General features: G+C 36.2%; 1 protein-coding gene across 2 annotated transcripts in view; it reads right to left on the bottom strand.

The window, feature by feature from the left end:
• The window catches only part of WDR37 (WD repeat domain 37), a 70,375-nt gene that overhangs the window by 35,012 nt on the left and 19,600 nt on the right, over positions 1-15,763 (bottom strand). For both annotated transcript variants that reach the window (XM_079107807.1, XM_079107806.1), the window contains exons 6-9: positions 12,334-12,469; positions 10,918-10,989; positions 8,629-8,673; positions 6,329-6,405 (exon numbers count right to left, since the gene is read on the bottom strand). In XM_079107807.1, coding sequence (XP_078963933.1) covers positions 6,329-6,405; positions 8,629-8,673; positions 10,918-10,989; positions 12,334-12,469 — 330 coding nt within the window. The remainder of the gene's footprint in view (positions 1-6,328; positions 6,406-8,628; positions 8,674-10,917; positions 10,990-12,333; positions 12,470-15,763) is intronic.

The raw sequence follows: 15,763 nt of genomic DNA, 5'->3' as shown, positions 1-15,763 counted from the left end.
GGCCATCAACACAGAAGGCATTTTGAAAGGACTTCCCCTTGAAGGCAAAGGGTAGGCATTGAGGTGACGGCGTGTTCGTTCTAGGAAGATCATTCCTTATGGACTACCAAAAGGGAGTGTGGTCATGGGCAGCCACACCGGAAGCAGGGAGACTAGTTAAGTCGCAACCTCAGTCATCAGGCTGGAAAAGATGAGGGATTGTCAATCTGTGGAACAGCAAAGGGGTGACAAAATTTCTTTCCTCCTGCAAGAGATGACAGTTTTGCTCCTGAGTCATGCTGCTTAAGGTAAAAATGACTCGGTGGATAAGCTGCACCGAGGCAGGGAGACAGAGATCCACATCATCTTAAATTCCTAACGGGAACATACAGCTCTCAGTCTGGTGTCCGGATGACTCGTCTCTGGTGCTGCTTATGGAACCATTCAGGAGGCAATGGCCTCAAGGCTGTAAGGCTTCCAGCTCCCTCAGCTGCTCCTGAGTCCTACACCTTCCTGCACCTGCACCGACCCTGGGTGGGGAGATAGAGGGGTCCTGGTGGAGACCTCTGCTGTATACTAGAGAAGCAGTCTCCCAGGAATAGAAAAATATGGCTTTAAGAACGGTAATCAGTAAAATTCTATGGACTGGTTGGAAGTGGAGGAGGGGGAGGATGGGAGGATGAGAGGAGTTTGTCAATGAGAATTCCAAATTTTCTGAGTTTTGTTAACCACTAGACCCCTGACCTAGAACAGTGAACCCAAGAGGCTATTCAGTATTTTTTGATGGAAGGAAATAAACAACTAGATATACAATGGAACTACTTCCTCACTCAGGAAACACCTGAGAGGGTTTGGTAGCAAGATCATGGGTTAGAGGTTTGAGTCACATTAGTGTGAGGCACTTCATGTTCAACAGAGGGACTGAGCATGAGAGTGGACATGCGGGAGCTCGGGTGGGAGCTCTGGAGTCCCTGGTTGTCAGGATCCCTGTTTAAAAAGGTGAAACAAAGTTAACACCTTATGCAAGTAATTCTTCCACTACACAAGACACTGAAAGGTATTGTACAGTATAAATGCAATAAATTCCATATTAAGAATAATTATATATTACTCATCCATAAAAAATAATAAAATTATGGCATTTGCAGGCAAATGGATGAAACTGGAGAATATCATGCTAAGTGAGATAAGCCAATCTCAAAAAACTAAAGGACGAATGATCTCGCTGATAAGCAGATGATGACACATAATGGGGGGTGGGAGGGGGGCAAGAATGGAGGAAGGAGGGACTGTATAGAGAGATAAGAGGGGTGGGAGGGGTGGGGGTGAAGAAAAAAAAACAACAGAATGAATCAAAAACTATTACCCTAGGTAAATGTATGATTACAAAAACAGTATGCCTCTACTTCATGTACAAACAGAGAAACAAGATGTATCCCATTTGTTTACAATAAAAATGAGTTAAAAAAAAAAAGAATAATTATAGAGCTGGGGAGTACTTGCCTAGCAGGCACAAAGTCCTGGGTTCAATCCCCAACACCATCAAAAAAAGAATAATTATAAGCTCTTTTAACTTCATTTGACAAAGGGCAGGAGACAAAAAGGGTGGAAATTCATATATATATATACATATATATACACATATATATGTATATATTACCATCTTAGAGCTAATTAATCTACTTAATTTTAATGATTTTACTGAGGGCAATATTTTAACACAATGTCCAGAAATTGCTGATATAATACTGATAAAGTATATACTGAGTCCTCCGAATCAAGGCGTCACTGAAACAGTGTTTTAATGTAGCAAAAACCACACTAGAAGCCACTTAATTAACTCCTTTCCATTCCCCCTTTCAGATGGGAAAAATTAACCCTACTAGTTAATTACTGAATGTCACATAAACTCTATTTATTTAGATGGTAATCTAAATCTGTTTTTTTTTAAATATTATTTTTAGTTGGAGATGGACACAATACCTTTCCTCACACATCCTAGGCCAGTGCTCTACCACTGAGTCACAACACTAACCCCTAAATCTGTTTATTCTACACACCCAAATATTTCTTTCTCAACACTGGATGTCAACTAAAACTCACTAATGCAAATTTTAAAAAGATAACATCTACAGGAAAGCTGTACTGATTCAAGACAGACACAGAATTTAACAGATTAGAGTTTGTCCTAAAATCTAGGTTTAGAATTGCTAAGCAAATCTGAGACAAGACTGGCCAGCAAAAGTGTAAGAAAACAAACTGATTTCAATGTAAGAAGCAATACTACAGAAGAGTACTGTCGACTACACCGTGAGGTAAGGCAGGAGCTGTCCTTGACAGTGCTTCTGAAGCTATTCAAGTTAGGAACACAGCAAAGGCTCATCTTTAATTCAAACCAAGCTCCTCCCACTCCAACATTAGCACCAAATATGGATGTAGCAGTAATCCAGGAAAAAACTCCTGTGTTAAATGCAAGTGAAGTAATGAAGAGAAAAGTTATTTTAATTCTCCAAGTAAAATATTAAATGTTTTTTAATTTAAGTAACTGTACAAAAATTTTTCCTCTAACAATATCAGTGCTTTTCAAATTTTATTTGGAAAACAATCCTCATGATGTTGATTCAGTTTGTGAGTTTTCTGAACATAAATCCTCAGTCTCATTTTTTTGCCTTTGTCCCCCTCAATGGTGCTCAATTTGTTTCTTAATGCACAACTTAAATATACCACATAATGAAAGTTTGGTAATTCCACAGGAAGAAAAAAACTGTTAAACATATAATTGTCCCACCATATCTGAGGGTGATATGTTCCAAGATGTTCTGCAAATTCTTGAAACAACAGATTGTACTGAAACTTATAAATACTGTGTTTTCCTATACACAGATACTTATGATAAAATTTAATTTATAAATCAGGCACAGTAAGAGATCAACAAAAACTAATAATAAAATAGAACAATAATAATGGTATTTGTTTAAAAAAACTTATTTAAAACTTAAGAATTATTTATTTATGGATTTCTCCACTTAATATTTTCAGACTGTAAGCTGGGCATGGTGGCACATGCCTGTAATCCCAGCAGCTCGGGAGGCTGAGGCAGAAGGATCTCGAGTTCAAAGACAGCTTCAGTAGAAGTGAGGCACTAAGCAACTCAGTGAGACCCTATCTCTAAATTATATACAAAATAGGGCTGAGGATGTGGCTCAGCAGTTGAAAACTCCTGAGTCCAATCCCCAGTACCAAAAAATAAAAATAAAAAATAAAAATTCAGACTACAGCTGACCATAGGTAACCGAAACCTGAAAGCAAAACTGTGGACAAAGGGGGAGCCACTATATATTCAATTAAAAGTGAACTGTTAAGAATTTTTAACTGAAAGAAACATTTATTGCTGGAATTAATTGCTCAACCTGCCTCCAAATACAATGATGTTTAGAATGTTTGCAAAGCAGAAAAGTAAATTAATATTCAAAGACAGAAATATAAAAACTAGATTACTGCCATCCTCACAACAATCAAAGCCCAACACAAACTGAAACCTCACAGACTTGCACTTGACTACATAAAATCATTTGCTGTCACCATTTCTACCTGCTTATGCAGCACAGGAAGGGACTGACCATTGTGATGACAATATCGCTAAAATTTACAGTGCAACAGAAACTGGAAGGATAATTTTCATTCAAACGATAATTAAAACCGTCATGTGATCATAAATCTATTGACTCAGAATGAAGTGGTACAAAAGTATCCAAGAGTATAAGGCAAACAGTAATTTAAGGACATGTGGATTCTTTCTTCTCAATGTGCAATATCTTTTTGTTATACCTATGTTAAAATTTTACCCACATAAAAATGATACCACAGAAGTCATTAATTGACATGGTAATAAAAATCCACAAAAGATAAACAAGGTGTCTATTATTATATATATAATAAAGAAGTATAACCTAAACATAAAATTTAAAAGAAAGAATGGTAAATGTTTAATATTTGTGGAAATCCACGTATGAAGATACTTTTTAGCTCTTGTCCTGGCCTGAGCTGCTATAACAAAATACCACAAACTGAGTGGCTCAAACAATTTATTTTCTTAAACAGCCCTGGAGAACAGGGCACGATGAAGGTGCCATACAGTTCAGTTTCTGTTGAGGGCGCTCTTCCTGGTTGGCACACACTCCTTCTTGCTGAGTCCTCACATTATGAGGACAGAGAGAGAAGGTTAAGTGGTCTAGATGTCTTTTCCTTTCAGGACACTAATCCTACTGGATCAGGGCCCAAGCCTTATTACCTCATTCAACCTTAACTATTTCCTTAATTAAAGACCCTTCTTCCAAATACAGCCACATTGGGGGTTAAGGTTTCTACAGAGCAATTGGGGGGCAACACAAAACTTAATCCATAACATACCTGGTCCTCCAAATTTAAAGATGTTCTTACATGGCAAAATACATTCATTCCACCCTAAAAGCCCAAGTGCATTATTAGCACTAAAGCTAAAGTCTGAACAAAGTAGTATCTAAATTAGGTACAGGTGAGGCTTCAGATACAATTCTTCTAGAGGCAAAATTTCTCTCCAGTTAAGAACTAGAGAAACCAAACTAGTTTTATTTTCATAAAATAAAGTGGTGGGTCAGGCATAGAACAACATTCCCATTCCAAAAGGGAGAAACAGGAAAAGCAGAAGAGACAAAAGGTCCCAAACAAGTCCAGAACTTAACAAAATATTTTGCAGTGGATCTTAAGGCCCCCAAACAATCCTTGTTGACTTAATGGTCTGTCCTCCAGACCCACTGAGGTGGCATCATCAACCCCCTTCCCCAGGTCTCATCTGGGCAGCCCCACCTTGGCACTGGGCTGTGGCATCCTGGCCCCCAGAAACAAAAAGCCTCACCCTTTGATACTGAGAAGGAACTAACCCTGTCCCCTGGGTCTGTGGTACAAGTAGTGGCCCTGTCAATCTCCAACTCTCTCTCAGGTCCTTCTTCCCATGTCTTAAAGGACAATGAGTTCACAGCCAGACAGCTCTATTTTACAGTGGCTGTAGAATCTCGACAGTCTGACAGCCTGCATTCATTTCATCTCATTTTCTCTATTTCCTTTACTCCCAGATGGCAGTGTCTCTGCTAGTATAATCACGTCTCTACTCCTAACTGTTGCTGAAGGGGCTAATTAAATTTGCAGTTCATGCCTACATTACTTCTTTGTCAAATAGTTCAGTCAGGCCCTTAATCTTCCCTTCAGAACAAACTTTTTTCATTTTTTGTGATATGGATAGGCTGAGAATATTCTAAATCTTCAAGTTCTAGTTTGTTTTTTTTTTTTTTTTTTTTTTTGTAAAATAGTTCAGTTTTTCTCTCTCCCGCTCACATTGTACTCTAAGCATTTAGAAGAAACCAGGTTACACCTTTTATCACTTTCCATACAAATCTTCTCAGCTAAATATCCAAGTTCATCCCCAAACTGGAAAATCTACCTTCCACAAACTCTAGACCACAGTTCAGCCAAATTCTTGTAACAAGACTGACCTTTCCTCTAGCTTCCAATAACCTGTTCCTCATTTCCTTCTGAGACCTCATCAGAATGGCCTTTAACATGATGATATACATACGTATATCTTTAAGAGGACAGGATAGAGGCTTCCTTCCCAGCTCTCCTCTTTTCTTCTTGAGCCCTCAATGGAATCATCTTTAATATCCCTATTTCTGCCAACAATCTCTTCACAGAAATCTAAACAACTCACAGCATGTACCTCAAAATGGCTCCAAACCTCTACCTATTAATCAATATCAAAGCCACTTTCTCATTCTTAGGTATTTCTTATGTCAGCATAACCACTTTTGTTGCCGGATCTTAGCTCCAGCTGCCATAATGAATTACCATAAGGCTGTGTGACATACAAACAACAGAGACTTATTTTCACACAGTTCTAGAAGTCAGAAGTATAAGGTCAAGGTTCCTGCCAATTTGGTTTCCAGTAAGGGCTTTCTTCCTGGCTTTCAGATGACTTCCCGCTTTGTCTTCAAATGATGGAGAAAAAAATGACAGAGCAAGGGAGAGTGTGCGAGTATACTAAGCAAGCACACGCAAGCTCTCTGGTGACCTTCTTTGAAGGACTCAGGTTAAGACTCCATGCTTTTGATGTCATTCAACCTTAACTACTTCCTTAGAGGCCCCAATTCCAAATATAGTCACATTGGAGATTAGGGCTTCAACATATGAATTTTCAGGGGGGTATAAGCATTCAGTCCACATCAGATACTATAAATGTATTCTAAAATTTGCAAGCACCCAGAATTCTACATTAGGAGGACCGTGTTGAGTTTTGGGGGTAGGTAAATGTGCTTACACTAGTGTCGGCAACAGGCTGAGGTGTCGGCAGCTGTACCACATATCTCCAAATATGAGCAGTCTGATCTCCAGAAGCTGAAGAGAGAAATTGGGGAAAATTACCCAAAGTACACACCATACATAAAATGTGCTCTTTGCTATGCTCTGGCTAAGAAACATTGGTCAGATTTTTCTAACTTAGTGATTATTTAGTGCAATAAATGTATTTGATTTAAATAGTTATTTCACAGACTGCACAATTCTATTCAAAGGACTAAATGTGCAAAATCAGGATTATGATTATTTATAAAAATATTTCCCCTTTCATTTTAGGGTAGAAAGTTTTAGAGGGTCAAAGAAAATTTACAAAAAAGAAGATTTTATATTCTATTTAATAGGAACTTTATTACACTATAACTTATGACTAAAATAGATTCTGAGATGTTTTAGCAACATGATTAAGACATTTTCAACCATTCATCATTGATAGGACTTTACAATTTGCCAGGCACCTATCACTGTTACTTATTTGTGCTGCTTCCCTATTCTTCTCTTTTCCCCAGTTTGGAAAATGCTTTGACTCAGGAGTGAAAAGACTACAAGACCCAGAATAGGCTCTCAGATTTACAAAAATGGTCTCATCTTACCCCTCAAAAAAATCATTTTGGCCTTCATCTTCTCTTCAGTGCTACAGAGCTTCATAAAGAAGGTACTATATGTTAATGGTAGTATATTTTTTATGGTGGAAATCAATTTACTGCTCTAACTTGCCAATTTTTCTTCAAATCAACAATACACAGAATTGTAGTCTAAAGCTCTTTTCTATTCCCATTACTTTAATTATCACCAAGTTTCCATCAGTACCTTTTTTAAGCATCTCGTGGTTTCACCCCTCCTTTCTAAACCATTGATTTATACATCTAGACATATCCAACACACTGGTCTCCTTGCCTCCTTCCCCTTTTCCAATCATACAACAAACCACCGATTTAATAAGGTATAAATTCCTTGCCTACTTTATTCCTCAGTTAGTTATTAAGGCATAAATTAGCTAAGATGGTCTAAGCCTGTGAAAATATTCTCAGATTAACCTGCCCACCATATTTCTCTTACATATAAAAATTCTCTGACCAGACTCATTGACTTGCTGCATCTCACACATTCAAACATTCAAAGTACTCAGTGTGGGCTCCTTGCTTAAATAATTTCACCTGCACAAAGCACCCAGTTATCTCAACTTTTGTGTTGTATTTTGAGATCAGCAAAATCTGGTCTGTGTGCCAAATCCAGGAAGCCAATTTTATAAATAAAAGGTCATCCCCTCACCTGTGCATTGTCTCTGCTGTTTTCATACAACAGTAAGATTGAGGCGTTACAACAGAGACCCTACTGTTAAAAGATGAAAATATTTACTAACTGATGGTTTATGGAAGGTTTGCGGACCTCTGATCTATCAAAAACCTACACATACCCTTCAAGATTATCAACAGTTTACTCCAAAATATCACTGGGCTCTACAATTATCTTGACAATTCTTTTAAGAAAAATGCTCAGGACAATAATTCTACCTTTCAGAAGCAACAAATTAAATTAGACTTTTGAAAAACACTACATGAAATGTAGGAAATCCAAGTTATCACAGCATAGGTAAATTGTCAAGAAAGCCATGAAAATGCTGAATCTGGAAAATTGCTGTCTCATTATTATTTTTTTTTTTTTCATTTCTTTACTTTGGATTCATACAGGTTTAGGAAATACAGCGGTAATCACAGGGTTTCAAAATACCTATATTACAATTTATTGAAAATCATATCAAGGGCAATAATAAAATGCTTTATAAAAAAGACTTCAAGACAATTACAAATTGAAGCAGAGCACAGTGGTATATACACCTAAAATCCCAGCTACTGCAGAGGCTAAGGCAGAAGACATAAGTTCAAGGCCAGCAATGAGCAAGACCCTATATCAAAATAAAAAGTAAAAAGGGTAGGGAATGTAGGTAGAGTGTCCACAGAAGTCAATCTCCAGTTCTGCCAAAAAGAGAGAGGGAAGTAAAGGAGGAGAAAGGGGGAATAAAAGAATATGAACTGATTTTAATCTCACAATAAATTCAAGTAATTCTAATCTGTGATTCACTACTATTTTTTAAAAGTACTACTCAATGTCCTTTTCTTTACTCTTTCTCATTTAATTCATAAAATGTCTAACTTTCATAAAAGCCATTGGATAATTCAGGTGCTACCAATAAAAGAATACTTATAGTTGTTTTACTATTATCAATAATTTTGTTCAATTAAAGAGAAAAAAAAATCAACATACCAGTTAGAGCCAACTGCTCTGAGGGATGAAATTTTATAGAATTTACTGCAAAATAAAAATATTATACAAACACATTTAAAGTAACAAAAACATTTCATCAGTACTTATTAGTCACATATGTATTTGCAAAGTTAAAATTTAAAATTAAAGGCACTATGATAGCTCAATATTAGATCCTCCCACTCGATTAAACTATGAATAAATGTGTTAGAACTGAGGTACAATAAAAAGTATATGAACTGCCAAATTGCTAAATATAGGAAACACAGAAAAAGAATATCAATAACCTACTACTTTTTAAAAACAGGGGGTTATTTAGAACTAAAAATAAACCAGGGTAAAAAAAGAAAACATCATATGACAATAGACAAAGGCACATTACAGTGTGCAGACGCTGCTCACTATTCACTCACTGTTTCCCAACTGACAAGCCCCACCCTGCTCTCCTTCCCAGCACACAGAATCCCAATCAATTCAAGACCAGTGGAGACCAGGAGGGAATTCCCCCAGCCCAGGGAATAAACTGGGACTGGATTAAACTCTGATGACAACCTCTCATTCTTCTTATTCAAAAGATCAACAACACAAAAAGGGGAGTTCAGTGAAGGTCTTCTGAGTAAGCTCTCATTTTCTAAAAAAGTAGCTGAAGCTAGAGAAGTCTCAGCAACTCATTCCCCCTGCTTTCTTCCTTGACTGCAGATGGGATAATTCAATGGGTGGTCAACAAGACGGTAAGCACAAGGACAATAACCCAGCACACTGAGGCCACGGCCAAATGAACAGAGCTGCTCGGCTCCTAAGGCAATCTTGAGCCCACCAACCCACTTAGGATTCTCAAGTAAATCCTAGGTCTTACACCTGACTGAAACCACCACTGGTCAGTCAAATAAGAGCTAAACTTAAGTCACTCTGGGGAGCCCAACCCTCATTTCCACATCTCGTGAAGAAAGCACACATCCCTTACACAGAATGTAGTAAGAGTTTCACCAAACCTCAATCAGTTATCTCTACCAATGAAATCTTATTAGCTATGCCATTAGAACTGTGCTTGCCTAAGAAACTAAATGAAAAATGAAAGAAGATATTTTTAATCTCAACATTAAAATACAGGTAATTGGGGGAAGAGCTGGTAAAAGTGTGGATAACTTTTAAGTAATAAACTTAAGCAATGTATCATGCTAAAAATAAACAAATGTATTTAAGGAATTAATTTGAGTTGAGGACATAGAAACAATACAACCCTCATTCTTTTAACAGAGTTGTGTTATATTTTTGAGCACCTATTATATATATTCCAGGCACTGTGTTAGAAAATTACAGGCCATGCAAATGTGCCACAGACAAAGACTGGTGGAAGTGCCAAAAACAAAGAAGGTGGAAAGGAAAATAGGCAAGGAAGCAGCATGGAAAGAAGATGTTTAATATAGGAAAGGTATGAGCCTGTCTACACGCTAAAGAGGGAAAGCCCATGGCAAGAGAGAGAAAACAGAGGTGACAACAGGAATAGCTGAAGGACAGAAGGTCCGAAGAAGGGAAGAGATGGGGCCTGTAGCTCACTTGGAGCCCTGACCTTGGATGGGAAATGAAGTGAGCAGAAAGGCACCCAAACAAATCAAGTGCGTAACTTTGTACAAGCTAAGGCAATGATGACTCTGACTCTGCCTACAAAGATTAAGGATACGGAGTCAGTTGGCAGAGGAGGTGAGTAAGTGGCAGCCTGCCTCTGACAGAGGCTAGCAATGAGGACGTTCTAGATAGAAGAAAACTCAAAGGGCATTTGGGAGAAAAGTGAGAAATGAAATTTGGTTGGGATGTTGGTACATGCACGGGTAGAACTGAAAAGGCAGAAAAGAGTACTATACACAGCATTAACTACAGACACGAAGCGCAATAATAAGGTGTAGCCTTTATTTAGCCTGAATATATCACTACGTTAAAAGTGAATCTCTAAACCAGATATTTTATATTAAATAATGCACACATTTATTACAACAATTAAAAAATTTCCTACATATGGTTTATATACAATATTAGATAAAATGTAGACTAATACGACACATGCTTTGTTCAGGGAGCTAAGCTTTCTCCCTTAAGTCCACACAAGCTAAAGGAACATCATTTATCATAATCTCAACATACCACACTGTCCCTGACAACCAAAATAGTAAAACCGTCTATCCAGCATATAACTTTCTATCAATATAGTTGACTTTATCATTAAAGATTTAAAAAACAAATCAAAAAGGAAATAGCTTCAAAACTACAGTACTAATTTAGGTAAATGCTTACCTGAACCCACATGGCCTGTATATTTGACAAGGCATTTCCCTGTCTCTATGCTCCACAGCAAAGCTGTGTGATCTGCAAGATCAAAACAAAAGAGTTGTAGCCATCATCAATTTTACAGTCTTTTTCATAAAAAATAAATCATAAGACACACCAAAAACAAAAGTTACACTACTACTAATGTTTCTTGCAACTATGATTCTACTACTCTAGAATATTCAATTGATCTAAAAAAAAAAGTTTCCAACATTGGAAAGATTGTGACTTGTTTAAAGCCATGGAATTGGCAAATGAACAAAATCATGACTCAATTTCTTAGTCTACACTGTCTGCATGTATACAGAAGTCGTCCAATCACAGCTTCATTGGTTCTTCTTTTCTGTGCAGAGCTGGGTAAAGAACCCAGGGCCATGCACATGCAGGGCAAGTACTCTGACACTAAGACACATCCCAGGCCCATGTGGTTTCATTATTTTATGGAGATACAAAATATTTCAAAGCATCTTTCAATATATTCAAATTCAAACAGCATCCAAGTCCAGGTAGTTTATTTGACACAAAAAAGTATTCCTTTAAGCCTTTTCTCTTAGATACATTAAAAGTGGGGAAAAAAAAAAATTAAGAAAAATCTGATAAATGCCAATTCTCCAAATAAAATTTCAGAAATATTAGAATCTTTTCATGTTTTAATTGTAATTCCCAAAGCAATCTGAAGTGCTCATACATGAACATAGTTTCAAACAAGACACAGAACTTTTCTTTACCACTATAACAAGTATATCATATTCTATTTTCACCTCTAAAAAGTAAAGTCTAGTGAATAATTAACTCCTCACATGCTGGGAAATCATTTTCAAAAAACTGTGTACCACTTTAAATTTTAGCAATTTTTATCTGAAGCGGTACTGCATTATACCATACCTATACCGCCTTAGCTTTTATAAAGTCTCCTGTCTATAGTGAGAAGAAAGGAGTCTTTCTCTAACACCCCATCCCCATGACTCATGCAGACAAACCTTAAGGGACACCAGACTCCACTGCCGACTAGGCTCCCTAAATAATGTGCACTTTCCAGTTATTACTACAACACTACCCACAAGCTGTTCTTCACTAGTGAAAGAAAGATGTCAAATATACCTACAAATCAGAAACATCTGGATATGAATAACAGGAACAAAGTAAATCAAAAAATATCTAACATTTTAAAAATATCCCACTTACATAGCCAAAAGTTAACACTGATTCCTTAACAGGATTAAGTTAAATTCAAGAATTTCCTTCTTTAGAAATTCAAGTCCACCACTGGCTGTCATCCTATCCACTGAACTACAGAAAGGCCCTAAATCACTGACAGTCAATTCAGTCAGGTTGCAGGCAAAGCCACATCTCCATAGTCAAATGGATCAGGGTGCAACTCACCAGCAGAGGCAGTGCCAAGCACCACTGGCTGTGTCCTTGCAACACTGACATCCCAGATACCATCCCTGTGGCCAATATACTCCTTCACAAGCTGGCAGACAGCCCTGGATGTGGTAGTCTTAAAGCTGGAGACAATCTAAAATTAAGAGGGGAAGGAGTATTTTTAAACATTTACTGAAGTGAATTTTTTCTAAGCTAAAAAGGAAAAACAAAAATAATCTCTTGAAAAAAAAAAGTATAAATCACTTAATCAAATATTGTAAACACTACAGGAACACAACAAAAGCACGAACAGAACTGAAACACTTTGCATAGTAAAGTTAGGCTCATTCAGCTGGGTATCAGAGAATGAAGCCTTTCCAAAAACTTCAGAAGATTTCCCCCACTTCACAGGAGTCAGGAAAGTAATCTTACTACAGAAGAAAGGTGTAGGTAGGCATTTCAAGTCACTCCTCCACAAATCCGAAACATCAGGCAAAATTCCCAAAATTCTTTAAAAAAAAAAAAAAAAAAAAAAGCTAGCTAGCCAGCCAGACATGAAAAAGTCAGGAAAGATACCCGAATCATTAATATTAATTATTGTGCTCGACGAAAACCTTTCATTTTTTTCCTGTTTTTGATCATTTACACCGATCATATTTTATCAGAAGGGAAAAAAAGCCCATGCTGGGAAAGGAATAAAAAAACGACACTTTCAACTGATGAGCAGATTTATTTGAAATTGTTTATTGAGCTCCTGCTCAAAGTCAGACACTGCACTAGATGAAAGAGACAGAGCTGAATGGACTCCTGGCCTTTTTGAAGCTCACAGTCTAATGGGAGACAAACATGAAAACAATACAGACAATGAGGTACACACACAGTAAGATATTATCTCATATAATGACATATACAACAAATAATTCTTGTTTCCTCTTAGAAGGAAAAATAAAATGAGTGAGGAAGAAACTAAACACAAAGATTTCTTTGAAATTTGGTTTTTAAAGTGCTGTTAGATTTAAACAAAAAAAAAAAACCTTCTAGTTTTTAAATAAATCAGAATAATGTAAATTATTCAGAATAATGAAACCATAAAACTAAATGAAAATCAAAGATTGGTGGCATCATACAACTTCAACACTGGTTTAACAAAGTCCTGAAAAATGTTTCTGAATTTACTCTTAAATAAACACAAAATGCACAATCCATGATCCACTGTTACATCAATTCAGGTATGTGCATTCAAAGTATTTCCGAGATACACTGAAAGACTAAAGCAAAATACCTGATGAAGAGTCTGACATTTTTACCAATAATATACACAGATTCCATTTGAGTTAGTTTAAATTTGACAGAAAATATAAAAGGCCTTATTCAATCTCAAATCCACGATTATCTTCTTTTGTTTCTGAGGGTTGTTCAAACTGTTTAAACCAGCAAAATGATCCCTTCCACAACGAGAAAGTGCTTTTGCTCACATAAAGTGTCCTTTGAATATCAAATATCACAACATTTTAGTAGGGAGTGAAGTTAAAGACACACAACTTTCTCCATAGTAACTTGTAGGAAATTTCATTTTCCAAGTCTCTCACCATTTCTAATATAAACAATAGTACTATAAGAAACCACTTTTTCACTGATCCCCTTCCTACAGTAAGAACAGAGGGGGCCACCACTACTACCCCAAGAGTCCAACTGTATTCTTAGTGTTGTTTTACAAGCAGGAGATAATGTGATGTTTATGAATACTATATATAACATATCATCTCATGTGTTTCTTCCAAAATGTCCACTACATTTTGACCATCTTTTAACTTTAACTCTTTCTTTAAAACACTGACTTAGTACAGGTACAAAGAGGCAACAAAACAGACTGAATTACTTAGAAGGAACATTCAAACAGTAAAGCAGCAGAAAAGCAGCTAAATGATACTTAGGGTTATCATCCTAAACCATCTCAACTGAGATGCCATCTAAAGAACTTTTGAAAAAAATAAGAAAGGTTCTTTTTTCCCTACAATGAAAGATACTTTATAAAAATATTGATAAACAATTTCACAAGTTTCTTTAAAGTAGTTCGCAGGTTAGACTATCTTACCTCCCTCCCAATGAAGCATTAGAAATACACCATTAGCCACCCAGGAAGGGGAAAAAACCTCTTCTGGGTTTACTTAACACACTTGTGTTCCCACTATCTCACCAAACATGCTACTTGCCTTTCATGGCTCTGAGTCAGAAGGAGGGAAAGTAATGAATCTAGATTGTAGCATTTTTCTTGTTGCATTCATGCTTAGCTTTAATACCAAGAATCCATGCTGTAGTACAAATCAGAATATTTTCTGTTACCAAATTATTTCTTCAATTTTCAGATAATGTTATTTCTTAAGATGAGTACACGCAGTGTGCAAATGCTATTAAAAATCATTTACTGTTTCTTATAAATTCAGATGAATTTCTAGTCCTAAAATGACAGTCTCTAAATATCTCCAATATGTTTTTATAGCAGAATATTAGTATACATATCCTTACCTTTGTCCAAACCTTATTTTTTATTACTTATGGTAAAGGATAACTTTATGTAATTATTTCTTCCTCTACTTCAGAAACAATCAGAAAGTTTCAGAATTCTAAGATTGCACATTATATACATACGACTGTAAGCACCAGAATAAGCAGTCATTCAAGATAATGTTACAAGAAATCAAACCAGGAAAAACATAATTTCACACTTTATTTTGAAGAAAAGTTAAATTTATTAAAACTTTCAAAACAATGTGGGCTAGATATTATATGAATCAAAAATTAATATTACATTCTAGATGCTATCAAAACAAAGAGTAGAAAATGTCAGCGACACTCCTATTTTCTTTTAAATAATAATTATCAAAGACTTCTAAATAAGGAGAAATAATAGAAGCACTGATTTCTCCCTATTCATTGCAATTAATGTCACTATCGCTGTCATACTATACAACTTTAAGCTCAGAGAACAAATTGGAAAAATAAAAAGCTAATATAACTGCAATCACAGCAAATTTCAACTTTTTCCCTCCGGGTTAGCCAAAGGAATATACATTCACCAAGGTTAGGTAATTTATCTTACATACTCAAAATATTCCCAACTACAGATACATTCAAAATTACCTCAAAACATTGCTTCATCATTGACAATGTTCCAAACAATTAAATCCTTACCCATTTCAATGTCAGCCGAAAATACTTTAAAAGCTAAATTCCCTGAATTTATGTCCCTTATTTACCTCGGAGACAGACCTTTACTTCCTCATCACACTTAGAAAAAATTTAAAAAGATAATGGTAACTTTAGCCCAGAACATAATTTTAATTGTTTTAGATCTATTTATTTGCTTTTTCCAACTCAGAGCCTTTAAATCAAGCCAAGTAAAAACAGAAAATATATTTTTCCTCTACAGATAATAGATTTGCTAATA

Source organism: Sciurus vulgaris, assembly GCF_902686455.1.
Source record: "Sciurus vulgaris genome assembly, chromosome: 12".
Classification (NCBI taxonomy): Eukaryota; Metazoa; Chordata; class Mammalia; order Rodentia; family Sciuridae; genus Sciurus; species Sciurus vulgaris.
This window is presented reverse-complemented; position numbering and strand designations above follow the sequence as displayed.